This window comes from Rhea americana, unplaced genomic scaffold (genome assembly GCF_003343005.1).
Source record: "Rhea americana isolate MKP2758 unplaced genomic scaffold, rheAme1 scaffold_504, whole genome shotgun sequence".
Taxonomy (NCBI): domain Eukaryota; kingdom Metazoa; phylum Chordata; class Aves; order Rheiformes; family Rheidae; genus Rhea; species Rhea americana.
The window spans coordinates 57,193-80,923 of record NW_028186651.1 but is presented as its reverse complement, the minus strand read 5'-3'; the positions used below and the strand labels follow the sequence as shown (position 1 = coordinate 80,923).

Below are 23,731 nucleotides of genomic sequence, written 5' to 3'. Positions count from 1 at the left end.
CGGCCGTGGGAGCGGCGGCCGTGGGAGCGGCGGCCGTGGGAAGCGGCGGCGGCAGCCGTGTCCGTGCCCCTGCTCGGGGCTTTTAGGGTGCGCCCCCCTGTAAAACGTAGAAGGGGCGTTCGGTGCGAATGTTTCCCTAAGATTTATTTGCGTCTAATCGCTTAGGAAAGCTTTACTGACTTTAAAGAGCGGATTTGCTAACCACCCATAAACCACGTTTTTCTGCTTTAATTAAACCGTTTTTGTCCATGAGGCTTTATTCACACACTGACAACATCAATATAAACATATCTCTGCCACGGCAATTAATAAAACCGGCAGCGCAAGGGAGAAAAGCATGTGTGTCGTATCATCTTTGCAGGCTCTGCTGTTGTATGGTTCTTCCCAAAAAGTTAAGAATTGCCCCAATTAAGATGTTATGTGGCTTATATATGTTCAGATTTAATTTGGTATAATTGAATTTATGGTCGTCCTCAGAGAATTCATGGAGCTGCCAGATACACACAAGAATTATTTATGCCATAGAAATACTGTGCTATTAGATTTTTTCTTTAAAGGCCGTAGGATTAGGTCTTAATAAACTGTTTCAGCAGTGTTCCAAGGTTGAATAGATGCTTGAACATACTGTGTGGGTGTTTTCAAAAGGGATGAAGATAATATTGTCATTTTCTCAGTATGCTTCAATTATTTTGCATGCTAAAGAACTGGTAAAAAACGTGATACGGTCCTTCCTACTTAGCACTAYGTGAATACGTTTTATTGTAGTTTGAAGAAGGTTTTGAAGTCTTTTGTTTTATAATCTATGCCTTTTAACTTCAAAATAAGCTCAGAAGGAAACKCTCAAACAGCATCTCCATCTGTCAATGAAGAAGACTTAAGATGATTTGCAGGTGAGCCTTCTAAACACCTGAAGAGTCTTTGAAACTTTTTCCAACAGTATTTCAGTGGTGGAAAAGTGTTCATTTTGGAAAAGAGAAACCCCCAGCAGCAAGCGAATTCTGTTCGAGGAACAAATGTTTTCCCTGTTTACCTAGCAGGAAAAGGCAGGTACGAACGGGATGTAGGATCCCTTTTGCTGACCTGAGATTCCTCATGTACAGTCCTTTATTTTAAGAGCAGAAGCATTTTCCCATACTGTACCAGGGCAAATGTTTGTCATCTGCAGCTCTGTCTTCTGAGTGGAAGTCTGGCTTTCTGAGGGTTGACAGAYTGCTTAAAAGCGTAGACGTTACTAACTTCTTTTCTTGATGTTCGGCTTGAAAAGAGTTCATTTTAAGAACAGAGGAAACACTTGCCCATTGGATTAGAAGGTGAATCAAAATGCAAAATGTTGACTTTAGTTCTTTGGCAGTGTCTCTAAGACTTAAGAGAAGTGCCCGCAGGAGGTAGAAATTTCTGTGTGGAGGCTACCAGAGTCTCCTTAACTCAAGCCTGCCTTGCTGAGGCATTGCAAGATACATGCTGTGTCAGATGACGTGCTGTTTTGAGACCCTCTGCCAGAGACCCAGATGCGTTGGAATTGCCGGAAGAAAGGCGCCTGAGCAGAGGCATCCGCGTACCTTCCGTTGGACGCTTTGCTGTGGCTTGCCATCTGAGCAGTCACCGTAACAACGTCACTCTGCTGAACTGTCTTTTGACCCAGAGATGGTATAAGATTTGAGGWGGAGATTTTGAAGCGAGGTTTCTCAGCACATTCAACGGGCAGATTTATCGTTAGAATGAATTCCCAGGAGTACATAATTTCGTAAGTTGGTGAATTGGCTTGGGGTAAAGTTCGTCCAGATGGCACTTGGGACTATGCAATTTACCCTTGTGATTGGGTTGCAAATTTGTTGYGATAAGATTGCAATTTGTGATGTCAGACAAGGTATTTGTTTAGTTTCAGCTGAGGAGAGGTCAAATCGTCAAGCTTTAGAAGAATATAATTGAATCAGTCTTTCATTAGTCATGATTTTCAAAAGAGCAACAAGTTTTGGCTTGAAGGAGCCTAGCACTTCACTAAAAAAAAGGTGGGGAGGATATTTCTACATAATTGCATAAGAGGTTAATAGTCAAATTTCTTTGAAGGACACAAATGTCAAAAAAGGAAGGTAATTGTTTTAGGATCCTAGATGGAAGTAAAAGGGCTGTAGATAAGGTGCTCAGTGAGCTAGGAATATTACATGTCACTTCTCTTTCTAGTGAACAGCATGAGAAGGCCTTATCTGGCACTGCGTTTTCCTGTGACTGATATAAGCAAGAGTAACAAGGGGCAGTAATGAGATAAAATTGAGCAGGGGAATATTCAGGTTCACTTGAACTACGGCGTTCCTTTGCCTCCCACTGAAGTGGTGGACCCTCTGAGGCCAGAGCTATTTAAAAGCGTATTGGAAAAACGGCTTGCAAACGTCTTGCAGAGAGTAATCCTCTCCTGGCAGGGAGATAGACCAGATGATCTAACGTATCTAACTATTATGATTCTATAGCAACACTCAGAACATTTTAGAAACTGCAACACGATCAGCTCAGGGATGTCTCATAAAGAGCTGTTAATATTAGAGATGCCAAAGTATGTGGATAGCTCTAGTCCAACCTTTTGGCTGCACACCTTCATTACCAGGACACACTTCCTGCAGGACCTGTCATAAGTACCGCGTTGTTGTTGCTGTTGGACTGGCAAATAATTTATGTTATCGACCTGGCACCTTTCCCCTTCGGATGTGCATGAAGTGTATCTGATGGACTTGCCTTGGACGTCAAATTGTGTAGCTTGTAGGAAAATTCGTGGATCTGAGATTTTGATGAGAAGCGAGCACCCTATAATTCTTTCCCGATTTGAGTGATTTTGTTAGGGGGCAAAGTTGTTTACAGGCCAGGGCAGGTAAGTCAGGACTTATGGGCCTGTACTTAGCTTTTAAGYTTGAAGGAAAACCACTTTACTCATTTATATGCATCTGTAGAGTGAAAATAAAGCTTCCTTGCAGGGAGCTTTCCCTTTGGTAAAGGATATCCAAAGATATCTTCAGGTAGGAATGGACTCCAAACACTCGTTTGCTAGTGSCGAAACAAACCATTTTGGGCAAAGGTGTCCTGCCCGCCCCGGTGTCCCAAGCCTTCGTTTCGGTGACGCCGGATTAGGGAGGAATCGTGCACGGGGATTCCGAGATGGAGAAGTTCTCCGTTAACGCTCGCAGCATACGGGTGATCTTCACCTCCCGAGGGAGGCCGACTGGGCAGGGGCTGGCCGCGCTCTGAGGGTTTGCTTTCCTTTCCCTGCTTTTGTTACTCAGCAAGGTTTCCCGTTGCCCATGCTGCGAGGCAAAGGCACAGGGGAAGCCTGGATGCTTCTGTACTAAGTTCTCCGAGGTCAGAGCAGAGGAGCGGCGCCCCGAAGCGGGGTAGCTGTCCTCCTCCTCCCGGCAGCAGCCCGAGGCAAGGTGAGCGGCTGCTTACGACGGCCTGGCGGTCCTCCCCAGCCCGGCTGAGAGCCGCGCGGGGTCTCGGGGTCTGCTGCGGTGCCGCGGCCCTGCCCGCCGTGGCTCCGGGAGGCGAGGCCCACCTGGCACCGCCAGCAGCTGCCTGCTGTCAGCTGCCGGCCTGAGCATCCCCCCGGCACAAGCCGCCTTCTGGGCCCCCACACGTGGTGGGTTCTGCCTCTGCGTGGGCAGGTCCCTTGCCGTCTTGTTTCTCTGTATTTTAAAAGAAATCAATAGGTCGCTTTTATGCAGGATGCAGCTCAGCAGGGGGGGTGCCGCTGTGGGGCGGGTGCACAGCTTCATCGCCTCCTCTTTGCACCTTCCTTTGATGATGTTCTCGGTAAATATGAGCTCTGAAGAAGTCACACATCTCAGCTTCACGAGAGSTGAGCGCTACGCTGTCACTGCATCGAGCGGCAGTTTGGCTTGGTGCGAGGCGGCTGCTTCGTCTTCGGAGCCCTTTGAGCGGGGCTCTGCTCTTCCTGGTTTTGGCGGGCTGCGTGGCGCGGGAGGGAAACCTGCAGCGTCCTCCCGTTTCGCTCTCAGTGCCGGCCCGCCTCGCGAGCGCCGCGGTTTCGCGCCTCCGAAGGCCTGTGAATCGAGGCCCTTACAGCTAAAACTGCAAAAAGCGTGCGCTTCCAGGGTAATGCGCCCGGACCGTTTGCTTGCCATCGTACGTTCTGCTGTGACAGATAAGAAGGGGTTGCAACCCTATGTGTTGCATATCTCCTTGCTGGAAAATTTTAGCCCYCATTTAACCTAGTTTTTAGGAATACTGAATTTACAGTTGGTAAGATGTAGAGGTTTATACCTGTAGACGCCGAGTTTCTCAGCGTATCCGAGCAGAAACCTCACGGTCTGCACGCAGGCTTCGTCYGTGCCGTTGTCCCGGGTGCCCCGTCTGACCAGGAGATGCTGCTGCGAGCGCGCTGGCGGGGTGGGGTACCCGGGTGCCGCCGGGCTGCCCTCCCTCGTCCTCTGAGCCGCAGCGTCGGCAGCTCTTGCGGTGGGAGGGCCGAGCTTTTCGCAGCGAGCACCTAGCTGCCCGCGGTGCTGCCCTGCCACTAATTTTGATTCCCCGTAATTTTGATGCCCGGTACTTTTAATTCCCTGCCAGAGAGTTTGACTTGGCCACTGCGATAAACTGCTTAGGTGTTTGAGGTAAAAATAGGGCCCTAGCACCGAAGCAAGAAGACAGGATACCTTGCTATATTGAGCTTTAAGAATAGTTCTTTTCTGGGTTTTTCGGAGAGCGAGGCACAGAAGTCTCATGCATCAAAGCCATCACATGGCGTGGGCTTAACTGTCTGGCATCGCTTGTCTGAATCTTCCTGTTACTTAAACCTGGGCCATATCTCCCCAAATCTATTAATTAAATTGAAAATACGTGTAATTTCAAGAACGTCAGCTATTCATTCACCTTTCCCTGGGGCATCTGGAGAATTGAGGTTATAATTTGTTTCATATATTATTAATGATCAAGTACAGTCTGAGGGTTTGCAGGGAAAGGGAGGGGAGCTGCCAGGACTGTCAAATAGCGGCCAGGGTTCTTCCAGAGAAAGTGGCTTGCGGGAGACCCTAAGACAAGGATATTTCATACGGATCTGCTCACGGGAGATCCTTCGCTGGACTTTGCTAAAGCTCTAAAAAGGCTGGTATATAAGGTTGTAATTAATATTAGCAGTGTGAATGGACATTTGAAGTTCTTACTTCAAATGTGGTGCTACTTTTTTGGCCAGTGCGTAAAATGTGGCAAATGGTTTTGGCACTCAGTGCTTCCGTAAATCATTCTGAAGAGGTCTACATGCTAGTGGTGTTCCACAACTCCGTTCCCAAAACATTATTAAAATAAAGATGTAGTAATAAGAAATAATTTAAAATGAGCAGCAGTAACCTCYATAAGTACTGATCTAGGGAAATAGCCCAAATACACCTGAAGAAGCAGAGCAGAATTTATTCTTAACAGTCTGCATTTTCTTTACAGCACCAGCACCGTTTGGGTGCAGAGAAGGGGAAGGAATGGATTGCTTTGGTTTGATTTCTGTCCTTACAGATGATGTGTGTCTCACCATGTCTAGTGTAAAGCCCTGGTCCCTGGAAACAAGTGATTAGGACAGAACCTCAGGTTTCTTAATTGCGGAGGTGGGGAGAAAAGCCCCCAGGGTGAATCTGTTACAGACAGCAGACTCAGAAAACAGAAAGAAACCAAAAAGAACTCAGCAGTAGTTTTTTATAATCTCGTGAATTTTAAGACAGCCACGTGATTTGGGGCCCCAGACTCCTAATTTGCGGTGTTTACGGACAGCAAAAAGAAGCTGTTTTGTACTGCATATGTTGCCACGTACCTAAGGATATGGTAAGCCCATCTTTAGCGTAGTTAAGAACGATGCGTTGTAACTTCAGACGAGAATCATTTTCTTCAGGCCAAAGCAGCACATGTGTGAATACTTCTAAGAGCCGCGAGTGCTGAGCAGGCAATGGCGAAAGGGGCCGGACAGAGCGCTCTGGCTGCTGAGGGCACCGTCGATTTCTTCGGCGCCTTTGCACCAGGAAACAGGGGCTTGTAGCATGACGTCTACCATTTCCAAAAAACCGCATTGCTGCTAAAAGTGGCAAAATCCCAGAAGCTGGTCACCACCGAAAGGCCTACAGCGAGCTTTTAGAGCAAGGAGGTTAAGTCTTGATGGCTTTCAGATCTGTTTAAGGTAACGTTGAACCATGTGTTCTGCTCGGCGGGTGCTCCAGAGTCGCACTTCCAAACTGGACCGGGGGTGGGAGTTGCTGAGCTCTGCGTCTCCTCTGTGGCGGAGCCGCCTCCTGCTCGGGGAGGCTTGGGGAGACAGCTTGCTATCGGGTATCAGCAGCGCCTTCAGCTGGGTTACGGGAATTGCTCACTTCTGAGAAACAGCAAAGCTCGTTTCGACGGCCCGCTAGGAAAGGGGGGTTGAGAAGAGCTGGCTGGAGTTCTGTGGCTCAGGTGCTGGGACGGGTCCTGGAGAGCCTACCAGCGGAAATCGTTCCAGTCGCACCGTGGGAAGGTTCTGCTCAGCCTCCCCGCCTGCGTGCTGCTCCCTTTCGCCGAGAGCGCTGCTCTGGCCCTCCTTCCCCTTGGCTAACGGGCACGCTTTCATTGGGAAGACCCGTTTCAGCGCCACCTCTCCCTTCTTGCATGGGAGCAAGCTAATCGTGGCCTAAGGCGTTCTGAATCTCCACAGGAGCTGTGAGATGCTAGCAAATCGTGTCCGCTTTAATCCCTTGGAACGGCATGAGAAATTCAGTGCTGCTGTGCTTCGTGTTTCTGTTCCCTCTTCCTAATTAAAGTGAAATGTCATAAAATTCCAAACCCTCATCTGCCTGCAAACACTCGCTGCCGTCCCTTTATCAGATCCAGACTGCTGTCTTGACTTCCCATTTACTTCTTGTCTATTAAGCTTTTAGAGCCTTAGCAATTGCTAGTTCTAAAACGAGGCAAAATGAAGTATGATAGAGAARTGTGATGCCTTGAGCCCTTCGTCTGGGAGGAAGAAAGCTTCAAAATTCGTGAATATGTATATCGCAAGGAATTGGAAATCCCTTTTGGACTTGTGCGYACAACATCTGAGGCAACCCTGTAGTTTGATTCTAGCCTGATTTTTTACAGTTTACTATTTAATTTAAATCAGGGTGGTAGGAATTATGGTACTAGTGAAAAATGAGCTTTTGTTGAGATAAACGCTTGCCATCATCTTAGAAGTCTTMTTCTGTTTCGATGTTTTTACTTTATGTTTTACCGCCTGGCGATTAGATGTGCAAGTGTGCACGGTGCAAGTTTAGCCAATTCCCCTCAAACAGGAAAAGRGAGGTAAAGGGGAACGTGCGTGGAGAGGAGTGAAAGCGAGGAGGAATTTGTTTAATGCCTCAACAGGAATTATAGCRCCTTCCCTGACATCCTGCGTATTTAGGGTTATCTTCTGTGTAATAAAGCTACACCTCTGAAGCAGGAATATAAGCAATAGCACATACGGGATAAGGAAAGCAGAGCAGTGTTGATTTTCCCCAACAGGCCTTGGCTGCTCCTCTTTATCCTTTTGCACCRAACTTGCTCTGCCATGTAAGCAGTGCAACTTCTGAAACACTCTGGTACATGTTGCATCGAGCTGCTTTGTAGCAAAGGAGGATGCTTTCACAGAGATCATGTTTAATGAGCTCCGCAAATGGTTTGCTGTGTAATTATTGCTGCTCTGGGTTTCTCCTAAGAGGTTTTGTATTTACAGTCAGGTCTAATGTAAATTCAGCTGGAAGGAATCTGCTGTGCTTGAAAGACACATCAGCGACACTGCAGTTTCACTTTCTATCCTCATGCAAAGCTAATTGATAATGCGGAATACTRACTGTTTTGTGCTGGTATCTAAGAGAAGAGCGATTAATAATGGGCAGATCTTCGAAAGGTTCTGTTTGATTCACATATGGACAAGAACTTCAGACTCCTTTACAAAGCTTGTTGCTTTTCAGACTTCTTTGCTTTGGAAACTGAGCAAGACATTGTAGTAGAACAGCCTTGTTTCATCCGATTTCTACTACTCTTTTGATAYGATGGGAAAAAAGAATGAGAAGCTTATTTTTTTCTTGACAGAAGTATGTCTCAGTAACAGCCTTCCCTGCAGATTGCTGATATTTTTCCTTCAAATCCCTCATGAAACCACRTAATACGGTAGCGAAAGCAACAGGTTCAGAAACTCATGTGCTAAGGGAAGAGTTGCACTCCGGATMTGCATGGCTTGAGCGGGGTGAAGACTCGAAGGCGTTCGTTCTGTTAAAACCTGCGTTGGTTTCTTTCCCGTCGGCTGCAGTGGCGTGGTGCCCTCCAGCAGCTGCCCGAGGCAGCTGGCTGCTCCACAGCCATCGCACCCATCTTGCGCAGCGGATCCCCTCTTTCTCGGTGCTCATCTCACTGGGTTGCCCCAAATGTGTGGTTCTCCCAGTTCAGTCTCAGTAATGACCAGTCGCGATCGTGCTTGTTTCACAGCAGGAAATCACTCAAGATTTCTTTTCACGTCCCAAGCTTTCTGAATGATTGAACATATTGCACTTTTGTCGTAGAGCCCTTGTTTCCTATGCACACTGAAAATCTGAAAGTATTCTTGCAAATACGAATGAATGCAATCTGAGGACGACCCTGAGAATAGTCCCATAACCAGTTTGCAGAGCCAGCAAGTCGGTCACGTGTAGATTTCTGATCCTGCAGTCATTTAATAACACTTACGATTTCACTCATATGAGAGGTCCCTGAAATCACCAGGATTATTTGCATGCACGCATCCTGGGGACATGCACAGGGCTTTATAAGATGAGGGCCTAAGTAGCTTGCCCAGGGTCACGCAAGAGGTCTAGCGCACACTCATAAATTAAAGCACAGGTAGGAGCTCTCCTTGTCACATGGCATTTTTGGTCTGGATGGGGAACTGCCTCGGAGCTGTGCTGGAGGACCTTCCTTTGGGCAAGAAATTTCCTGTATGCAGCATGAAGTAGTTTTCACCAAACAGACTTAGAGCTTTTGCTGTGGCCCTAAGCTAAGGGGGAGCAAACAAGTTGGGTTTGGCTCAGCTGCTCTTCCCATCAGTTTTCAGTCTCGTGACCTGTTTTKGTCTGACACGTTTCTCATTAACTCTTTGTCAAATCACCAGGAAGCCTGGTTAATTGCAGGCAGAGTGCTGAATTTATGAGTTCATCCAGGCTTCGTGTCTACACATTGGCAGAGGTGTTTCTCTGGATGAATTTTTTTTCTCTGCGTTTTGTGGCAAGAATGGACTTTCTGTTTCAGTTACTTCTGAAAGTCATAAATTGTAGCAGCCCCCCTCCCCTTTATTTAAAAGAAACACAACAAAACTTCATGGCAACAGTTTATTGCTCTAAATCAGCTTGTGGGTCATTAAAGCAAAAAGAAAAAAAGAGAAAAAAATCTCCCTCTAACTCCTGCCAAATAAAATTCGTACATCAGCCAAACTGTCAAAGGCAGATCCTGCAACTATGGGATGAGAAGGTTTATTACACTTTCAGCTTCTGGGGAGGGATGTTATAGCAACAGGACGCTGGGTCACTGATGGCAAACTCATGGTTGCTTCGTTTCTTCATGCACACTAGGAATCCATTAAGCTAACTGACGACAGATCCCTAGGCATTCCAGCGCTACAGCACACCTCTGCTGAGGCCAAATGTTGGACTCTGCCCATTAAAACGTGAAAGAAACAACCCAACAGAGAGCCCACAAATTAGAGAAGCAGGAAACCTCAAATGATGTGCAAAAAAAATTGTAAATGTTCAAGAGAATTTTTCCATAACTTTTGCTTCATAACTCAGCATTTCTGATGTTAATAAATTATGAAACAGAGTCTCTGCAAGATCAATGAGCCTTTTGGATTCAAATCCTGAATGCTATTCAGCAGAAAGCAGATGAAGCTGCAAAGTGAGTCCTGGAACATGAGAACAATTTCCTTTTGGCTGGATAAAGATGAGTCTGAACCACAGCCGCAGCCAGCGTTCTAGGTCTGGATCCAAAATTCATGTCTCTGCAATAGGCCAATTTAAAAGCTTTTACTCCAAATGAACATGAAGGTGCATTTGTTTTAACCAAATAGACTGCAGAGGAGAGCRACAGGGACTCTGGACTGGGAAAAGATAGCAAATGGCTCGGCGAGACACAATCACGGCACTGTTATCAGCCGGGAAGGGGGAGTGGAGCTGGGAATACGTGGAGGAACTGTAAGGTTTGAAGACAAAAATGRAGAGAGGTGATTTAGGTTAGCAAATACAAAGCGTATAGTAAGATTGCCATCTGCAGTGGAGGGAAGTAGAAAACGGRTGAGCTTAGGTTTTGACATGTTCAGTGAAAAGGAAGCCATGAGAGATCCATGCTAAGGTACTGGCTGGATGGGATAAAACGGAAGACCCACGAGGGGAGTTGAGTCAAAGAGTGTTCTCACCTACGGTAAGTAGTTTTATGACGATGCCCACAGGCTGCAACACAGATGAAAGCCTTGTTTTCCAGCAGATCTGCAGGTTCATACGTCTGTCTCAGATGGCCTGTGGTTAAATCTAGGGGAAAGATAGGGCAGAACACAGGCAAACGTGTTCTTGCGCTGAGCAGAGCTTTGTGGGGCAGTGATCCCAATAGCCGAGATGTCAGATAACCAAGATGGTAATGCGCCTTGTCCTGAAACAGCCCGGAATAGTGGTAAGAGGTAGTTTTTGACTAGCAAAAATGCTACCAATTACCAACTACAAATTGCTTTTCCATCCCCCACTTTTTTTTTTTTTTACCCATTCCCTCCTCCTCTTCTCCCCCCCCCTTTTTTCCTCTTCCCTAATTACTTCTCTCAATGTCTGGGCCAAATTATCCATCGGCTACCTCTGTATTGCCTCACTGATTTCAAAACTTGCCCAARTGCAAAGAGCAAGTGGAATTGAACCTGCTAGATTTCAACTCCAACAGCTCCCACTCCTGGTAACTATATATGTGGTTCTCTATTTTCTTCTGTGGCATCTTTTTTTGCTGTTGGTGCTAAATATCTGAGGTCAGCCTAAATCTGTTCAAGAGAAAAGGGATTTCTGTGGGTGAATGGTCTKGTGGTGAAAGCAACAGGTTAGTCCTTGGCAGAGAAGAGCCTAGTGCTGGTCTCACCTGTGGGTTGCCGGCTGCTTTAGTAGATGCAGCTGGGGCTGTTTTGAGAGTACAGCCCCGATCAGGCAGCCTCTCCGCAGCCGCTTCRGGATGAATTCCTCCGTGCCTCCATCTGCTGACTTTAGAGTACCGACAGATAATACTCCCTTCCTGCGTCTCCCTTTTCTTTCTGTATTTGGAGTTCTTCGGTGAATCGCTTGCCTCTTAGCGCTGGTCGTGCTTCTTCTAAAAAGCATAAACACAATGAATCTTTTCTGGGGGTTACAAAAACAAGACTTAAAATACAGAAATCTTTGTTGCTACTGACAGTGACTTGTAAACAGTTGATTTAAGGAAATTTCTGATTTTCTTCTRGTCTAAACTGGAAGAAGAGGCAGTAAAAGATTACAACTTTTGTTTTTCTGCAGTTTTTTATTGGGGGGGAAGAGAGACTTAGAAGATCATTGTGTGTGTGCATATGCTTGACAGCGGAAAAAATACACTTTGCACTTCTGCTTTGTGATTACTATTGGATTTTTCGGTATTKTTAAAATTGTGCTGTGACTTTCATATAGAACATCAGAAAGGAGCGTGGGTGTGCAATCTTGATCTCATTAGAGGTGATAACCACAGAGCTGGATTTACTCAAGAATGCCTCTACTCTGTAACTGTGCTGCAGCACTTGGTTTGCTCAGTTGATTATACATACTACATCTCACCAAGTCTGAGAAAAATCATCCCTTTCAGGCAATTTGACTCTTTGTTAGACAAATAGAAAAGCATCATAGTAGRTGGACATTTATGGTAAAAACACACTCTTTGTCAACCTTGGAGATATCACCTTTATTTCTCACTTCAGCTCTAGGGGGAAGTCAAATACTACGTGTTTGCAAATACCAGCATTTTTATGCAACAATTGTCATTTAAAGGCCAGATTTATAAGATTAACCTGTGTTCTTGTAGGTAGTATTTTGCTTTTATTTTTGTACCAAGTAACTAGCGAATACCTCACTGCCAGGGATGAAGTAGTTAAACCTGTATCTACTGTTGTCCTCCCTTGCTGCCAGTCAGGCGCACACAGTAAAAAGCTGTTTAAACTGTTGTTAATCAGAAAAATAATATTCCTTGAAAATCAGAAAGTTAGGTGTCTAGACTTAAAACACTTTATGCCGGGCAGAACTGTAGACTGGCCGTTCTGAGCAACTTTGTTAATCTGTTCCATGTCATTGCATCCTGTTGTGATTGATTTTTGCTCATCCTTGATGAATGTTTCTTCCTCCGAACTAGTAGGCTGGTGACACTGCAGCACGTGGAAGAAATGAATGGCAGAGTCGGGTCTCCTGGCCACGCGTGGAAAGGCAGCGCACTTTAAGAGTGCCGTTCTAAGGGAGCTCTGCCTCTGCTCCGTGTAGCGCGAACCCCGGCGTGGCAGAGGAGCTTTACCTCTCAGTCAGAAGGCATGACGTTCAGGAGCAATACCTCCCTGGGGTGCGTGTTATTGATCTGACAAAGCTGTGCCTRGGGTCAGGACCCGTTGTGTCCGGTGCGGTTTGAACGCAAAGGAAGAGACGCCTTTTGGGGAAGACGCAGGTTGAGATCTTGATCCTGCGTGAGGAGTCTTGAAAGGAGGAGTCTGGACTCCATCTTCGGCGGCTTAACTGCCAGCTCAGTATTTCCTATCTGTGCGTGCTGCTCGACAGCGATGCTTCCGCGCTGCAGGGAAATGACACGTGAGTGGTACCGCTCCTTTTCTGCAGTGTTTCCTGATTCCTCATAAATTGTGAAGRCCTTCACAGAGTTGCTCAAGCCCGTGTGCAGATACGGCATTGCACACCGCACTACCCTGATCACCGTCTCAGGGTCTGTCCATGTGCCCAAAAGCAATTACAATTTTTTTGGCTTGAGCTGTAGCCTTTTATCAGTGGACTGCCTGCATGCTTGCAGCCCATTGCAATTGCAAAATAAAAATGTGATAGCAAAAACCTAGAAAAGTCCCTATAAAAAACAAATATCTTTTACTCATATGTGTCGTGAGGCAGGAGAACTCACATTTTTTACTGTGTTGCAGCTGGCAAGTGGTAACTTACTGCCGTTCGACAATTGTATGGCTTGTAATAATTGTCCACCGTCTTCTACTTCTGTAACAGCTATTTTGTTTTCCAGCTGTTCTAATCCCAAAAGGTCCTTACTGAAAACAAGAAAAGCATACCACACAGTATGGAATAGTAATACGCAAAATACAGTTCAGCAGCAATGCTGGCGTTAGTTCATTATATTTTGTTTTATTTATGGAATAGAGTGAGTGTGTGTGAAAAACTGGGGCTTACGTTCCCAGGGTTTCATGCAAACTTTTTTTCTCRTTACGACTTGTGAGATTTCACGCCCCCAGTTTGGGTTTTACAGCTCCACTCAGATAAAACCACTGAGTTTCAGGTGATTTCTAGCTAAGAGAGGACCTCATCTTGAAGCAGAGCTGTCGAGCTTTATGCAGGGGCCTTGCAAAACAGTTGGTGTATTTGAGCTGAATTCTGTTTCTTTCCAGAACTGTCTGAAGTGTCTTCAACCAAACCCATCTGGAATAGGAAAGAGCCTGTGAGATAGGACAGACTGATTTTGCAGTCTTGCAATTTGCCATCTTGTTTTCCTGGGCTGGCCTAATTTCACTTACTGCTGCTCTAATCTGCAGCCTAAGTTGCATGTATTGGGAGGTCAGTGGAGTGCTGCTGCAGGCTACCCAAACTGTTCAGTGTCTTCAAATCAGCAGCTGAACATCCACGATTCGCCTCAGTTTTGTTATCCAAACTATTTCTACAGGTGCTGATGTCACTTGTTTTTTCTCTACGTGGGTCTCCCCTCCTCCCCGCTAAGGTGCTGGTTTGGGTATTTAACCTCTTTAGCTCATTTGGGATCAGTAGGGCCAGGACAAGTGCTTTAGTCTTAACARCAGTCAACAGCTTCAGTCAAGCTCCACGTTCCTAGAGGTTCCCTGAGACAAAACGCGAGTCGCTATTATTTTAGCTCGAGTAAACTCAGTGAAACTGCTGAATCCACATTAGGAACACATCTCTCTCCTTTTTTTCTTGCAAAGCCTGCCTGATRTTAGATTGACTCCTTCTGACACTGCTGCCTTTTATCGGACATGCAAAATTACGAGCAGAGCTGAAGGGGACGTAAGGGCAGCAAGCAGGTACGGGGAGGTGCTGAGCAGGAGTCTTGCTGAGGACGAGCAGGGACTTCTGTGGTCCWCGTCCTCTTTGAATCACTGCAGAAGGGCACGGTCGTAATAAATTCAGCATAACCCGGTGGTTCTTTCAGAAACTTCAAGTCCCTGAACAAATGCAACCGATTTTGAGGGTGGTATCTACAGKAAAAACGAGGGGGCGACGAAGCGCTTTGCCAGGCCCTGTGTGCGTGATATGTGCGTTCAGCGTGATTCTTACCCGTTTTTAACCGGCGCGTTCCCGACTGGGTTTTCGCGTTGTGCTTTGCTTGGGCGTGTAGCCTAACCCTGGCCGTCCTGGTGCGTCCTGGTAGCTGGAGGAGCAGCTACGACGGTGCGGGTCTGCGTGGCAGCGGCGCGCGGGTTGGACCCGTGTCTGTGGCTGTTCCTCCCCGCTGCGGCCCTCTCCCCGGGAGCTTCGCAAGCTCAGGGCCGCTCTGCTGCGGTTCGGGCTGGGGTGCGGCCCCTGAAGGCGGTCGGGACGCTTTAGCAGGTGCGGAGCGAAGCAGCTCGTCTTCTCGGCGTGGAGAGCTCGAAAGCCCGGCGCCCTGGGCCGCGTCCAGCTCTGGTCGCGCTTTGCCGTGGCYGGAGCCCCGGCCGTGCGGGAAAGCTCCCGTGCTCCCTCATCCCTTTCCCCTCTGGAAGGGGGCCTGCGTCCGCCGCGGGAGGCTCCTGCCCGGGGCCTCGGCGGCCGCGAGCGGGGAGGCCCGGCAGCGCCGAGCCCGCGTTAGTCTTGTCAAAGGTCCGTCCGTGCCCGAGGAAGGGAGACGAGCCAGGGCTCTTCGTGGGGCGGGGAGGGGCAAGGCGTGGACCACAGCCCTCGAATTAACCCCCTTTTCACGCCTGGACTTCTAGGCGTTTGTGGGGGCTGGTTTGGTTTCTTTTCGTTGGGAAGGGTGCGTCTTTTGCACGCTAGCCAAATTTTACCTCGCTTGTGACCACACAGGTCCTCCGGTGTTGCTGACTTTCTCCAGTGTGCTGGTTATGTAAGTGAAAGTATCGTTGGTTGCAGCGTTTTTTTAAAAAACGTGATTTCACGTCCCTATGGAAAGCGACCTGTTTTGAAACTTTCACTGAAAAAAAATGATTTTTTTTTGAAGTTTATAATAAAAAATGTTTATACATCAAAGGGTAAAATACATGTTACGAAGATGGCAGGTTTAAGCGCTTAGTCATTAAAATGAGTGCAGTTGAGAGAAGTTGATCTGTTCTAACCGTTGAAGCTGGTGGGGATGTTGGCACTGCGCTTTCGTCTCCGTAACGGTGCCGGTCCTGAGCCGCTACCCGCAGACAGCCCTGGCTTATGTCCCCGGGGATTCTTCCGACCAGGGAATTTCTGATTAGTCCTTAAGAGCRGATTTTAATCTAGTCGTATGTCTTTATTTATTATACGTACCATCAAGTTTTCTCCTTCTTTGTGTGTCTCGTTTGGATTGCTGCATTGTAAATAATTCTCCTTTCTTTCTGTATCTATCATTTGGCATCAGATGACCCATTTTCCACCTCCTCTTCTTCTACAGATTGCTGATGACCTGGGAAATGAGAAATTCTGTGTTGATGCTAGCCAGAGCGGAGCTGGGAACTGGCTGAAATACATCCGTGTGGCCTGTTCCTGTGATGAACAGAACCTAGCCGTGTGTCACGTTAATGACCAGGTAACGATTTCGGCAATTACCAGGTTGCTGCGTTCACCTCACCGCTTCAAGGGATAGTAGGGTGGGTTGTTTAGAGAAAACCTGAAACATCACAGGGAGAATTCAGGTGATAAAACACCCCCCAAGACRGTTGAGATTAGAGACCTGACCTGGCTGCTTTAGCTCTCTCTTGTGGGAGTTAAACTAGAAACGTGGAGGAATCTCATCTTTCCCGTGAGGTTCTCAGAGCTAAAGCCACGTAGAAAGGCTGCCGCTGCAGAGCTGCCGCTTACGCTCTTGAGGCCAACGGACGGGTTCGGGCTTCTCTTGACTGCTGAAGAAATACGGCTGGATTACTSGGGTTGCTGTCTCAGGAGGAGGGAATGGGATATTAACGTGCAGTAAACTCTGTGTTTACAAAGCACTAACTTTTCTGTTGTGGAAAACCTTCACCTGAAGGACCTCAGTTCTCTTTGCAAGTAGAGTAAGCCGCTTTGTGTTTTTGTACACTAATGAAGTGCATGTGGAAAGTTGGTGCAAACAGGTGGAGTTCGGCAGACCTCTCCCAGACCTGATCGCACATTGACTCCCCCTTGCAGACCATCCCCTTGAGGAAATAGCAAGCGAAATGACGCAGAGCTGCGATGATGTGGGTTAACTGTTCCTGGCCCAGGCCTGTCTCTAATAAGGGCTAGTGAAATGTAAGCGGTAGCCAGGGAGATTTTGAGATGTGCAGCCCTCACTGTTGACTCTTTGCGTTCCCTGATGCTCTTCACTTGGAGGCAGGGTTATCAGCTCTGCGTGTGCACGCAGAGAAGCTGGCGTGCACTTTTCTTTGTATTCTCGTGGCAGAAAGGATCTAATTACGAGCAATGGAATATCTAAGTCATTCTGGAAACCACAGCGGAGGGTAATAAGTCCCAGCCTCGAGTTATGCTAGGTATTTTGTCTGCAATTTAGCTGGATTTGTATCGTAGCAGCACTGAGTGGAAGTGGCCGAGGGGGACATCCGTTCAGCAGCTCTGCTGCTGGTGTAAATAAGATGATTTTTCTAAAGCCCCTAGCATCATGGGATCTGCTAGCCCTTGACCCCTCCTGTGGTGGGGCAAGATTGTGTGAAGCGTTGACAGTTGGTGTGAAACATAGATTCTGCTAATAAAGCAAAAATGAGGCAAGCGGAGAGCCGTGGTGGTATTCTGGTGCCATCAAAACTGTAGAAAGTTTATGCTACAAGTTGACAGCGGTGGATAGGCAGCCTGATCCCAAGCTGCGAACTCAGTTTTTGTCTGCATTTAAGAAGGGCCTGAGGGTGGGAGGGTGGTTTGGGAGGCTGCTGAGAAAAAACAATAAAACCCGAATAGGCATATTATAGAAATGCCAGTCTGCAGATGTGGGTGTGGGGGAAAGGTATTACATGGAGTTAATATGATTATGATAATGCTAGTCCAAAAGACTCGGTAACCTTTCCCCTCTGTGCAGATGATAGGGTATTGCAAGGATTAATTAGCTAATGTTTGTAAAGTTCTTTGAAGCTTAAAAYCAAAAATGGATTCAAGATGAGCAATCCAAGTTGGGAGTTTCACAAACCTCAAATTGAGTACAGTTCGAGTTGCTAGTTCAGGCCTAACTTCAATGAGAAATGCCATCTTARTATTACTGCCAGCTAGCAAACACGGGGCGTATCTGGATAAACAAAAAAATGAGTTGAGGGTGGAAAAATGTGTTTCTAACAAAAGCGTTCAAAAAATTTGTTGCTGACCTGAAAGTCGGAGCGAATCAGAAGTAAGCCAACACATGTGAAATGAGAAGAGCTCAGGTTGCGCCAAAGCATGAGTCCATTTTGTAAACTTCTTTGTCCCGTTTTAAAATGCTTGTAAATAACTTTGGCTGCAGAAAAATTGCAAGGATATCACGGATGTTCATGACTGCAGCAATCTAGAAAAGCTTGAGGCAGAAGCCTCTGAACTTCCGACTGCTGAGTTCCAGGGAACTGCTGGCTGCTTCAGCGCCCGCTCAGCGCTGCTCACAAGCGCTCCTGCACCGAGGACGWTATCGTCCGCTCCTCGCCGCGCGCCGTGCGCTGCTCCGCGCCTCCGTATCACAGTCTCGTGGAGTGACGGGAGAAACAGCGTAGGCGCCGTTGCATCTTCCCCTACCTTTTAGATCTTCTGCAGTCCCTCGTTCTGTGCAGACGACAGCGGCTTGCAGGCAGCCTGCGAAGCGCCTGGCTCCCTTTGGGTGCATCCCTTGTGAGCACCTGAGCACAGGCTCTTAAGCTCAGTGATGCCTCCGTGGACTCCCAGAAGATTTAACAGAACCAGTGCAACTGCATCCAGTGGCTAGAGCTTTTGGCACCGCCTCGTATGTGACTAGGGCTTCGTCCAGTTACGTTCACTTTTCGCCTCAGCAGTACAGTTTTCCTCCGTGGTCTGCTCAGATGGCGCTTTTTCCGAGCGTTCACCCTTGCAAGGGCGAGGAAGCTGGTTCCATGGATCTTCAACAGCAGCAGTAGAAAAAKGCAAATAAATCCTAAAGGAAGGAAAAAAATATCAGAATTTGGGCTTCTTAAAGAAATCTTAGACCGGGGAAAGAAAATGAGTCGATACACGTCATTTTGACGTGAATTCACACTTCTTTTTAAAATGTTAATTTGTAGACTCCTGGCTTTTCTCAGGCCCTTATAAAGCTTAGATTAAGGATAACATATATGTAAGTTTTGGCAAAAAGGTAAAACAGCTGTTTGTATCGCATTTTATTCTAAGCCCAGTCCACTGCATATCTTTCTGTCCTTTTCCCTCATCTGGAGAGTTTTAGTTGTGCACGTTTCAGTGTACACCACAACCTGATGGGAAAGAACAGCTGTTTATCACACACAGTCATCATCTTTTTTTTTCCCTCTGTAATAGCCATTCTTTTACAACTTTTGAAAACATAAATTCACCAAAACTTACGTAAATGGGGAAGGGGGGGGCGAAGCACTAACGGTCCTTCAGTAGGAGGAAAACCAAACGGTGTGGAATATAGTGAGCGAGTCGCAAAGCCGAACAGCTTCTCCCCCTCAGCCCTCTTTCCCGAGCAAGTGAAGCCTCTCAGGTCGGGCCAGCTGGTGGGAATGAAAAAGCGCGGGGTACAAACGCGGCAGACGGCGGTGATTGATAAGCAGAGGCACCCGCCGCTTCGGGGGCAAGGGGAAGTAATGTCAAGGTCAGGATATACTTTTTCCTAAGCTATTGATTATGACAGCCGATAGACTCGTTCGAGTGGCAGTAGTATGTGGGGCAACCGGCAGCACAGTGAAATCCTTGTAGATTTTTCTGTTACTGTTTATAGAGGAGACAATTGTCTCCCCTATAAATAATAGTGTTTGTCCCGGGACTTGTAATTAATTCCAAGTGTTGGCACACCTCTGCATACAACTGAGTCTGGCTGCTTTCTCTTCGGGAAACGGGCTGGCATTAGCTGCTGGTTGCGTCTTTTAATGAAGCTAATGATGCTTCTTCTGGATCGTGAAGCTTCAAAGAATAAAGACAGCTGTGGATCTGTTTGGCTATGAAGAAAACTAAAAGCGGAAGGGGAAAAAATCAAGCCCTCTGCCAGCACGTATGTCTGYGGGTGTTTCCGGGGGCTTGGTGAATTCAGAACTCGCGAGGAGCCACGCTGCCTTTTGGATGTGAACGTCTCTGTGTTTGGAAACTCGGGCACTTAAAATAAGATGACTCTATAGCAAAATGAAGTTCCTCATCCCAGCCATAAGCAACACTGGACCGCTAAACAGCATGGCAAAAGTGGCAGGCCCTTTTGGAGTTGGTAGAACCATTGCAGTTAGACCTAGCTGGAAGGTACAACTTGTTTTTATGCTCCATYGCTTTTTATTTAACTGGGATCAATTTGAGTTCCATAGTAATAAAAGGAGGGTTGGAGGGGAAGAGGGGACACATGGTAATAGCCGTCCTCCCGCAGCTCCCTCCGAGCATCCACGCAGATGGACTCCCCACAGAAACACAGGCTCATGGGCCAGGCCCGTGGTGCTCCTTCAGAATGAACGCCCTTGTTCTTCCCCTCTGATACACTTAGAGTGTTGAATTTGTATTGACTTCAGATGCTCTTTCCTGTGCGTGCAGGGAAGATGCTGCCGGGTGCTGGGTGCTCAGAGCACCCGGGAGATGAGCAGTGGAGCTCTGAGCCCATACGGGAGTGACTGCTAGGGCAGAAACCCATGATGAGTTTTCCCAGTGACTACATGTTGCTGACTTTGGGCTGGTGTTAGCTCTTACCTCTGTTTTAGCTTCTGGGTGGTGTCAAGTGTTTCCATTTTTGTTCCCTTCATGTTGCTAGCAGGGGCCGCGTGTGCCATACACAGTGACTTGGGTTGGAGAGGGGCTGCGTGGTGTTGGAGGGGGGGGCCGCATGGCATTGGAGAGGGTCTACGTGGCATTGGAGAGGGGCTGCGTGGTGCTGGAGAGGGGCTACGTGGCGTTGGAGAGGGGCAGCGTGGCGTTGGAGAAGGGCTGTGTGGCGTTGGAGAAGGTCTGCGTGGCGTTGGAGAAGGTCTGCGTGGCGTTGGAGAGGGTCTGCGTGGCGTTGGAGAGGGTCTGCGTGGCGTTGGAGAAGGTCTGCGTGGCGTTGGAGAGGGTCTGCGTGGCGTTGGAGAGGGTCTGTGTGGCGTTGGAGAAGGTCTGNCGTTGGAGAGGGTCTGTGTGGCGTTGGAGAAGGTCTGTGTGGCGTTGGAGAAGGTCTGCGTGGCGTTGGAGAGGGTCTGCGTGGTATTGGAGAAGGTCTGCGTGGTGTTGGAGAAGGTCTGCGTGGTGTTGGAGAAGGTCTGCGTGCCGTTGGAGAGGGTCTGCGTGCCGTTGGAGAAGGTCTGCGTGCCGTTGGAGAAGGTCTGCGTGCCGTTGGAGAAGGTCTGCGTGCCGTTGGAGAGGGCCTACATGCCGCTGGAGAGGGGCTCCATGGCTCCCGTCCAGCCCGCTCCCAGAAGGCTGCTGCTGCGGGTGGTGGTTTGAGCCTGGGCAGGAAGGAACAGCTTAGCACTGGAAGATTACCCGCGGAACAACAAAGTGACGTTGTGTTGATGAGAGCCAGGATAAACGTTTTATCAAAACCATTTGCTTTTCAAGAAGAAATAGAAGTATTACATGAGGAGGTGGTCCTTTGCACCTTTTTTTTCCCGTTTTTTTCCCACAGATAGGACTCCATTCTGTTCTTTATGCTCCTTTAACTTGGGAATAATCCCAGCAAYGTCTAAAGAATTACTCTGGATTTTTAGTGAGGTAACTGACAGCATAATCTGGACCTCTGATTTTTTTTTTCCAATTTACAGATGAAAATGCTGTTATTTAGAAAGAGACTGGCTGAGAAATTTCATTAACTRTTTTTCCGTTGCGAAACCATTTTTCAAATGTAAAATAATTTTAGCCTGATTTTTTAATATTTATTCTTACTTGATTAATATTTGAAGGGAATAAAAGAGCCGTGATTGACTGAGATAATTGGGTTTCTAAATGAGGACTGGAATAAGAATGTAGAAGAATGAAATAACTTGCTAAATGCATCTGGAAAATGGTATAAAACTTCCGTTGTTTCCTTTTTTTCACGTCGCTACTGCTGCCTTCGTGGGGTGAATACTCCGGCGGTTAGCTGCAGTTACGTGCGTGTATAGTCTCGCTCCGTCAGCCTGCGTCCGGGACGCCTCGGTGCGAAGTGCAGTGCCTGCGGGAAGGGCAGAGGCAGCAGCGTGGCCTGGCTGAGGCCGAGGGAAGGCTGCTGCCGGGCAGGAGAGCRGCCGGGCCCGAGCGCGGTCCGCCGCGCCGGCCGGGCAGAGTCGCCGAGGCCGAGCTCGCCCGCGGCTGCTCGCCGGCAGCTGCGGTTGCTTCGCGCTCCGCTTTGGAGGGCAGCAGCCTCCGGAGGCAGCGCGCCGCGGCTCTGCGTTGCCGGTGCCTTCCTGCGCTGGTACCAGGCAGGCTGGTAGGTGCTGCGAAACGAAACGCAAGCGCCGGAGGCAGCTGCCTCTGGCACCGAGGCTGCGTCCCCGCGAGGCGCTTCGGAGCAGGGCTGTGCATCAGCCCCGAACGGGAGGGAGGTTCCTGTCTTTTGCTTTCCTTTTCCTCTAAAACTCTGTGTCTGGAATACAAAACAATTCTTACACAAACCAAGGAATGTAGCAGTTTCAGTCCTCTGAGAGAGTTCTACCCCCAAACCAGTTACACTGTTAACTGTCCGATGTTTAAAGAAAAATAGCTGGGCTTAGTGCTTTAGTAATTAAAGGAGCTCTTTTGCTGTGAGAAATAAGAAAAAATAATGCTTGGCATTTTTATATAAAGAGTGACATAAATGATTTATAAATGTAAATGTTCTGATGGATTACGAAATCTGATTTTTTTTCCAATGCACAACAAATAAAAAGGAAACAGCAGTAGTTTTAATTAATTCAGACCTTCAGTAGCATGATTGCAAGACAAAGTTAATTATTGTAATGAAATGTTTCATGAAATTAATGTGGCTCCAGCAGAATCCCACTTTTCCCCAATAATTAATGAAGCTTGTACTGTATTTGTTGAAAGGCTGTTGCAGAAATATTTTTACATACAATAATTATATAGATTACAAGATACTGAAATAGTGGTGATGTTAACCATTTAGTATTATAATTCTGAACGATTTTCAAAGTAAAATTTATGAATGTGTCTATGACCTAGATATAGCTGTAGATTGTGGGCTGTGTGTTAGTGCTTGTCTGGTTTTGGATTACTAGCCAATAGAGAAATGTTCATTAAGAGCTATTTTGAGTTCCTATTTATCTTAGGTAGCTGCAAGTGACAGCATATTATCAGTTTGTATTTACTGAGTCAAGCCTCACGATCAGTACTTATTCCTAGTCTTTCTTTTTCCTTTTTTTCTTTTTCCTCTCTCTCTCTCTCTTTTTTTTTTTCTGGCAAATTTGCCATTAAACTCAATGGGATTCAGGCTTGAGGAAAGCTTGACTAAAGGATGCAGCGTTTGTCTCRGTGTGTAAGACAGGCAGGAAACAGACCTGAAGTGCACATAAAAAATAATTAGAAAAAGGAGAAACTCATTCCACTTGTTGGCAGTGCGACCCACAGAAATGAAACTGGTCTGTGTAAAACGGTAAAGCACGATCCTCCGGGAGTACGTTCACCTATTGACATCTGTAGGTGAGCGAGTATCTTGCTATCAGTTCTGCACTCTTTTAAGACTTCTCAGCTGAGGTCTCAGCGCGTTGCAGGGAGAGCCAGATGCTGCCAGTGAGCTGCACGAGTTCTCTGCTGGCGCGCTGGCTGGAAGACGCGCAGGGTGAGGATGGTGCGTCTTCCCCGAAGGGCTGCTTGCGAAGGAAGCGGGGACATCGCAGCGACAGTTGTGCCGGGGGTTCTGGCGGGTCCAGGGTAGGCGTCCGTTGGGTTTGGGATGTCCGGGAAACCGCGAGCGGCTGCTTTTCGTTTCTCCCCTTGAGCGGTTGGTTTTGTGACCGTGTCACCGACACTGGCTGCAAGGGAGAGCTTACAGCCCGAACTCTCCGCTGGGCGGGTCGCGCTGCTCCGCGTGCGCGCAGGATACRACCACCCGACGTATCCGACGTGGCAGGATTTTGAAGCCCTCCCGAGGAAGGTAAACGGGGGCGGCTGGAGAAGCCGAGCCCASCGTGCCGCTCTCAGCCGAGCAGGGCTGCGGAGCCTGCCCCATGCGCCGCGCCGCGCCGTTACCCCGTGTCCCCGGTGCGGAGCGTCGCGACGCGCCCGCGCAGCGCGGCGGCAGGAGGAGCCCGCGG

The 23,731-nt window shown here is 47.7% G+C and overlaps 1 protein-coding gene across 1 annotated transcript in view; it reads left to right on the top strand.

Moving 5' to 3' along the window:
* Nucleotides 1-23,731, top strand: part of PRDM16 (PR/SET domain 16) — a 150,273-nt gene that overhangs the window by 88,486 nt on the left and 38,056 nt on the right. Inside the window, exon 3 of the mRNA XM_085317775.1 lies at nt 15,832-15,966. Within this exon, the coding sequence (XP_085173901.1) occupies nt 15,832-15,966 (135 nt within the window). The remainder of the gene's footprint in view (nt 1-15,831; nt 15,967-23,731) is intronic.